The 7,515-nt window shown below is 21.4% G+C and overlaps 1 protein-coding gene across 1 annotated transcript, besides 4 other annotated features; it reads left to right on the forward strand. All coding sequences in view use genetic code 6, as the record gives it.

Moving 5' to 3' along the window:
• The first annotated feature begins 246 nt into the window (after positions 1–246).
• Positions 247–276: a microsatellite.
• A 602-nt stretch (positions 277–878) lies between these two features.
• Positions 879–929: a microsatellite.
• A 1,105-nt stretch (positions 930–2,034) lies between these two features.
• Positions 2,035–2,090: a microsatellite.
• A 2,556-nt stretch (positions 2,091–4,646) lies between these two features.
• Positions 4,647–5,361, forward strand: IMG5_096850 (hypothetical protein). Its single transcript, XM_004035541.1, has one exon. It carries the CDS (start codon positions 4,820–4,822, stop codon positions 5,159–5,161), a length of 342 nt encoding a protein of 113 aa, XP_004035589.1. The 5' UTR covers positions 4,647–4,819; the 3' UTR covers positions 5,162–5,361.
• Positions 5,362–7,116: 1,755 nt separating this feature from the next.
• Positions 7,117–7,188: a microsatellite.
• The last annotated feature ends 327 nt before the right edge of the window (positions 7,189–7,515 follow it).

Raw genomic sequence — 7,515 nt, forward strand, 5'->3', positions numbered from 1 at the left:
TCATATTTTTCTTTTAATTTTATTAAATGACATTTAAAATGCTATCAATTCTAGCCGAAATTTTGTTTTTTCCAATTTTAAAATTACACTCATCTTCACTAAATAAATAATAAATTTTCTACATAATATTCTTTTCATTATAAAACTCGAAATATGATAAATTCTCATTATTATTATTACCAAAAATTTTACAAAATTTATATAAATATAATTTTATTATAAATCTATTTAATATATTAATATAGGTATATATATATATATATATATATATATATAAATAAATACTTATCATATGATAAAGCCCTTGCCATTGATATTATTGAAGATCCTAATAGACCTTAAATTCCTAATTAAGTAATATAATTAGTTATATTAGGTGATAATCTTATTGAATTGGGGTTTTTTTCAATAATTTTATGCTCTAGTGTATTTTCTATATTATAAAATACGTAAACTTTTCCTTTGCTAAGATTAAACGAAATGTCTTTTAATAAAGGACTCGTAGATAATAAATAACTCATAAACATAGCAGAAGAATAATTATATGTTATTTATTTTCTTAAGATTATATATTATAGATATGTTGGTGTGGTTTCTAATATATAATCAGAAAGTATATTATGTGGATATTTATTAATTTAAAATTGATATTTTTCGTATATATTTAATAAAGATTAAGTCGAAAGGCAAAAAGAATGCATTATTATTTAATAATTGGCCTTGCTTGGAATATTAATATAATTTTTAGTTTAAATTTCTAATGATCTTTATTATGTTTAGTCAAATAAGGAAAATTTAATATTAAAAATTTCAGAAAGTTGATTGATTAATTAATTTAGGGAATAATTCATATTTGTCATTTAAAATATTGTATAAACATATCTATATATATATATATATAAATATTTATATATAGTATGTATATATATTCTTTTAATTATTTTACTATTTTTAATCTGTCCCATCTAGTATTATTTTGTAATATTTTTAATTATTATATATTATTGTTTATATTTTTTTATGTAATGAAGTAATATATACATGATTATAAGGCTAAAAATCTTAAAAAACAATCTTATTAGTAGTTATATATTACCCTGGAATTTCTATATCTTTACAATTTAACTAGAAATTAGCTAACTAATGAGTATTATATTCCAAAGAATTATTATTTTGAATAAAATAGATATTTTTAGTTAATTCAAGTATATTATTTTCTAATAAAAGGAAAAAAGATTAAACATTTAGATTATTTTTTTGAACATCTTTTAAAATTTATGTTATTTAATTTAATGAACTTGAGTATCTATTAGTTTGCATTTTTATTAAAATATCTATGGCTTTTTTTTATATTTGATATTTAGTGTATATGGATGTAGATTGGGTTTTATATTCAGTTATTATGCTTTATAGTTGTAAGTAGATTTATTCAATTTCTTATTCAGGCTCTATTGGCTGGTTTATGGTCTTCAAAAGAAGGTCGATTTTGGAAAATGTGGAATGCTTTTTTTCACTTTTTAGCTCTTTTTCGAAAGGAGATATATAATAGTAGAGACATTGGTCAAACTCTTTTTATATTTAAGAGTAGAGTTTGAAAAAGAAATTTAAAGCGAAACTATTTTGGGTATTTTGGGGTGATTGAATATTGTATTCTTTCAAATATTGGATTAATTAAGGAATCCATATTATTAAAGTACTTGTAGGGATGTATTAAATACATTAATTTAACTCTTTTTATATTTATTCGAGTTCTTAGGTGTTAGAGGAAAATAAGGTTTAAAGATTTTCAACTAAATAAAATAAAATAAAGAGGCTTAAGCGTGTTTTGTAAGGAGTATATTTCAGTGAAATTGGAAGAAAAGTAATAACTAATTAAGTGAAGGGAATACGATGAGGATGTGGGAGATTATCAAGTAACATTTAGAAGCATATTTCTGAAAAAGTATAACAAGATTTATACAAAGCAATTTAATTTGCATTTTGTAGTTCTTAAAATGTTTTTTCTATGTTAGTTATGACATCAAGATATTTTTCTATATAATATATATATATATATATATATATATATATATATATATATATATATATATGTTTTCTATTTACTTTTTTAAAATGATAATAAAGTCAATTTTCTATATAGATTAGCTGCTAAAAATGAATCATAGAAAGTTAAAAGATTATTTTAATCCGCTTTTTATCTTAATTAATTAAATTTTTACAATGAGTTATGGAGGAATTCTTCATAACTTTATCTTTAATCGAATATTTATTCGTTGTTTTTTAAATTTAAGTTTATTAAATACTTTGTTTTATAATAGGCATCTTCGACTATTTAAAATTCTTCTATATCTTTAGTTTATTGATATGTTATTGAATCGTTATTCTTAAAATATATAATTTTTATATATATATAAACATATTACTTTTTGTTTTGGCATGTTTTTTATTTAATTTTCTGGAATTTTTTTTTTTAAAAAAAAAAACTAAATGAAAAAAAATAAAAGGCACAATATATAACCCATATTTTTCAAAAATAATAAAAAAAACTTACAGAAAATAATAAAAAAAAACCATGCCTAAAGTAATATAATATAATATGTATACCAATTAAATAGTAGATAACCATACATTAGTCCAATTTACATCTAAAAATTAAGTTAAATAAGATATTTTATCTTATTATAATTAATATTAATTTTTAAAAAGATTAAAAAAAGCATTAAAAATATGTAGTCTTTACTCCAAAAGTATTTTATGTACTGGGAATTCTTCCTATTTAGAAGGTATAGTTTCCCTCCAATTACTAAAAGTAATAACTGATTCATTAAAGACATTAATTTTTTAATTTTCATTATCAAAATCTTTCAAATGCTTAATTTTTAAGGCAAAAGCTTACTCTAATTCTGTCCAAAGTTAAATTTTGTAAATTATTTAAACATGTTATCTAGTTATACACTTAGGTAATTTGTTCCAGTAAGAAAGTATTTTTTAATAAGCCTTGTTTTTTATCTATTCGAAGTTTTGAATTTATTTTTCATTTGAAAAAGTGTTAAAAAGAACCAATGCCTCAGCATGAGAATACATTAGGTTATATGGAAAAGGGTTTTTTTCAAGATTTATTGAGTTTTAATTGTCTTAAATGAATATTTTTTGCAAATGATAAGGAAGATACTTCAGATTTAGCCATTAATATAATGAATCAATTATTATTTAGGTATTTATAGTCTGTTTTCCGTGTTATTATAAAGCATCCCATTAGTTTAAATTTTTTTAACATTCAATTAGTAATTCTTGGAAAGTACAGAACTCATGTACACGCAAATAATCGTCTGTAAAAGGCTAAAAAAAGTTATTTTAGGCACTATTTTCGTCATTAGGGTTCGTTATTTTTGTAATAAATTCTTAGTTAGATAAAAGGAGTTCCTAGGCTCTCAAAAATTGGCTTTATTAGACATTATGTATACTCTATTTGAGTATTTTTGAAGAAGTTTAGGCCTATAAACAGGCAAAATAATAGTCTTTATCTTAAATATTGTACATTATTTGCTGTATTTTATTCATTATGTCTTCTTCGAAAATATTATTATTAATATTAGTAGTTGTGTTTTATAAGTGGGTTTCTAAAAAAAGAAGAGAAATGTCAAATAGGGAAGGAATTTAGGAAAGTGCATAGATTTTTTCAGGATGTAAAGGATATTTTATCTCGAAAAGTGACTAGAGTAATACATGGGAAAGATTCTGGGAAACTATTATTTAAGGGGACTAAAAAGAGGTGATTTAGTCGCATAAAAATTTCTCTAGTGTTAATCCTAAAATAGTCTTATTTTGAGTTTTTCGGAAAAAAAAAGTTAGAATTTTTAACATATTTGGTTATAAGAGGCTATTATTTAATGGTATTAAAGCACTTGTAGATGTCTCGTTTAGTAAAATTTGATGATATTCTTATTCCTCGTTAGATTTTGGGATGTAGTTTAATAAGGAAGGCTTAAGTTGTCCACTTATGATTAGATTTTGGAAGATTTCATACAGAAAAATACAGTCTTTTTTATTTTAATTGCTTTTATAGGATAATTGGATTGTTGAGGCTTACGAGTATATTTAATGTAAAAGGAATTTGAAAGAAAACAAATACACTTCATCGTTATTATTGGAGAGTATTTACTATTATTACTATTATTATTATTTTTAGTTTAAGTTTAAATTTTATTACTGAGTGTATTTTTCAGTTCCAAAAGTAAAGGAAAAAATGTTAAATTCTGAATCCAAATTGTCATTTTACATTAAATATTCATAAAAATAAAGGAAAAGTTCATGATTATGACTTGTTTTGGATAATAAAATGGCCAATTTTCTTATCTAATGAGGCTATAGGTGAACTAATTTCGTATTTTTACATATTTTTAATATATTAAGAAGAAATTTAAAGTAGTGATAAGTGATATTTTCTTCACTAAGGCGATAACAGAAAGATGCAGAAATCATATTTTGGTAAGAAAAAGAACAATATCGTGGCAGCTTTTGTGTCATTTGTTCAATATGGTCTATATTAAAGAATATTTCGAGTAGAAATTCCTTTTTGAGGTTTATTTTTTTGATTTTCTCACATAAAGGGGGTAGAAAGTCATCGAATGATTCTTTTCCTAAAATTAAGGCTCGGAGTATGTTTAGAGCGTCTATTCTTAGTTGATAAGAAAGCTTAAATTAAACTATTTTGAGTAGTTGTTCGAGGAATTCTTTTATTTCTTTTGTGTCTTCTTGGATTTATATTTAGGAGGATAGAGAAGATATTTTTACTGAGTAAATATTGGCTAATATACTTATGTTTTGTAAATAATTCTAGTTCGAACTTATTTACTATAGGAGTTAAACTGGAATTTATTATTAGTATTAGAAATCAGGAATTATATGGTAGTAATAAAAAATATCTTCGTTATAAATAAAGGCGTGCGGGAAGAATTCTAAAGGCTCAAAAGTATCATGGAAGAGATTAAGTTTTATTTTTTCTTTATTTATAATAAAACGCTTTTCTATTTCGATTTCTCTAGATGATTTATTGTCAAAGTCATTAATTTTTTCTTAAATAGAAATATCGTCTAAATCGTTAAATTAAGTGTTTTCTTAAATACTGTCTTATAATGGAATTTTATATATACAAGAATGATATGGGAGATATTATGAGTATCTTTTTTAGAAAAGACAATCGTAAAAAAGTGTTTATTAAAACGCGTTCATTAAATAAGGACGGATGTCTATTATTTTCGAAAAAAAAATATTTATTAGATTTGAAACGCTTTTTATTTCCACATCAAATTTCTCGTCGTAGACTAATATTATTATACCTAACATTCGAATACAGGCATGTATGGATATTTATAAGGTTTCTTAAAGTCGGTTTATTTCTTAGTATATCTTCTATTTTTCGACAATGTCTTTTTCCTTTTGTTGTTGCTTTTACTTCTCGTGTAGTTCCTTGTATATATAGTAGTTATCGAGCCACATTTTTTCGCAGTTTTAAATTAAGTTCTTGCACATTATAGCTTATTAGTCGTTGAAAGCAATATCAAGAAGTTTAGCAATTATATTAATACATAAGTTTAATTAAAGGTCTTTTGCGCAAAATAAAATACTCATATTTTAAGAAGAAGTAGAATTAGTATTTGTAGTACTTCCTACTAACTAAGTTTAGTCTTTATATTAGAGTATTTTAAAAATAGTCTCCATTTCTTAGTGTATGGAATCATTATTCAAAAACTCTAACATCATATTCAATAAACATAATGTATTTGTAATTAAGCTATTCCTACTGGCCTAATTTGTAGGAAATTTAATATATAATTCGTATACTTCTTAGAAAGAAAATGATAATTAAGGGCATAAAAAAAATGCTTTTTTAATATAAAAGAGTAATTTATAATTATTATTGTGTAAGAGCTGTTTCGCATAAAATTTAACTATAAGTGAGTAGAAATTAACGTTATTGGAATTTTCTTTGGTGTTTTTCCACCATAGGAGTAAAGTTGATAGCTCAGAAAGGATTTCGTTTGAAATTTAAAGGGTATTATTATAATTTTAAAGGCTTTTGTTTTACAGCATTCTCGTTAATAATTACATTAAGTAATTTTATAAAATTTCATGGCGTAAATATTTGTTGTTTTTTAATAAAAATTATACAAAAAACTCAAATTCAAGAATTTCAAATTAATCTATAAAACATTATATAGTTTAGGATAATAAATCTTATTGTTGTGAGCTATTTAAAACTAATTTTAGGTTTTATTATAGATATTATTATATTTCACTACTTATGGTTTAGCTGTATTCTTTTTAATAATCCGTGTATTATTGGAAGATATATTTACTTGTTTTTTCTATTTATTCGAATTCATTAAAGTTAAGTATATTAAACTTTACAAAAAGCTATAAGAAGTGATTTCTCCAGATTAGAATTTATGCGTTTTCGCTCCAAAATTGACATTTTTAGATTATGTTTTGAAGGATGTTAAGTTTTTCCGTATTTTCAGTATTATTTTATATTGGAAATAAATATCTTATTACCAAATAAATTAACCTGAATGTATCATAAAGGTATTAAATACATTATATTTATAAATGCTTTATACATATTAATTTTCGGTTATTTAATAAAGTTTAAATATTCTCTATTTCTTAAATTAATTAAATAATAATTTTAAGAATTTCATTTTAATTATAAATAATTGCTTTATGTAAATTTTTACAATTTTAAATATAAATTGGACACAGTATATTTTATAAAAAAAGCTTTTTTTTATTCTAAACATCTTAAACTAGATAATATTTTTATTATTGTTTTTATTATAAATATTTTTTTGAATAATATACTAATATATTATATTTTTAATCACCAGATAGTTATTAGTTCAATTCAAAAGTAAAAAAATTGTTTATTTATTTAATAAAATTTGCACTGTTTATATTTCCGTTTACTTTTTAGTTATAAATATAAAGACTGTAAATTTTTATTTTCCCAATTTTCTTTATATCGTTTTTATTTCTTAATATATATGTTTTTATTATATTCCAAAGTAAATTTATCTTTTTATTTTCTTAGTTAAAATATTTTTCATTGATTAAATTTTATTATAATTATTATTATTATAAATATTATTATTATTATTATTATTATTATTATTATTATTATTATTATTAATATGCCATAATATATTATTTAAATTTTATAAGTATTAAATCAAAACCTTTTTTACCAGTTTTAATGAAAAATCTACAGTTTTTTTAAGATATTAAATTTATAATTTTTATTAATATAAGCTCATTTTAGTAATTTATATTTTCTAATATTCTTTATATAAAGTCTTTGCTTTAGAATTCTTAACTTATTTATTATCTTAATTCATAACTCTAATTTTATTATAAAAATAATTAATAATATATATGTAATTTACTTCAGATTTTTTAATTATAGTATATATAATATGTAAAAGTTAGTAATCTTAAATATTATCTGGTTATGAGAAA

The sequence above is a fragment of the Ichthyophthirius multifiliis genome (genome assembly GCF_000220395.1).
Source record: "Ichthyophthirius multifiliis unplaced genomic scaffold scaff_1120509250829, whole genome shotgun sequence".
NCBI lineage: Eukaryota > Ciliophora > Oligohymenophorea > Hymenostomatida > Ichthyophthirius > Ichthyophthirius multifiliis.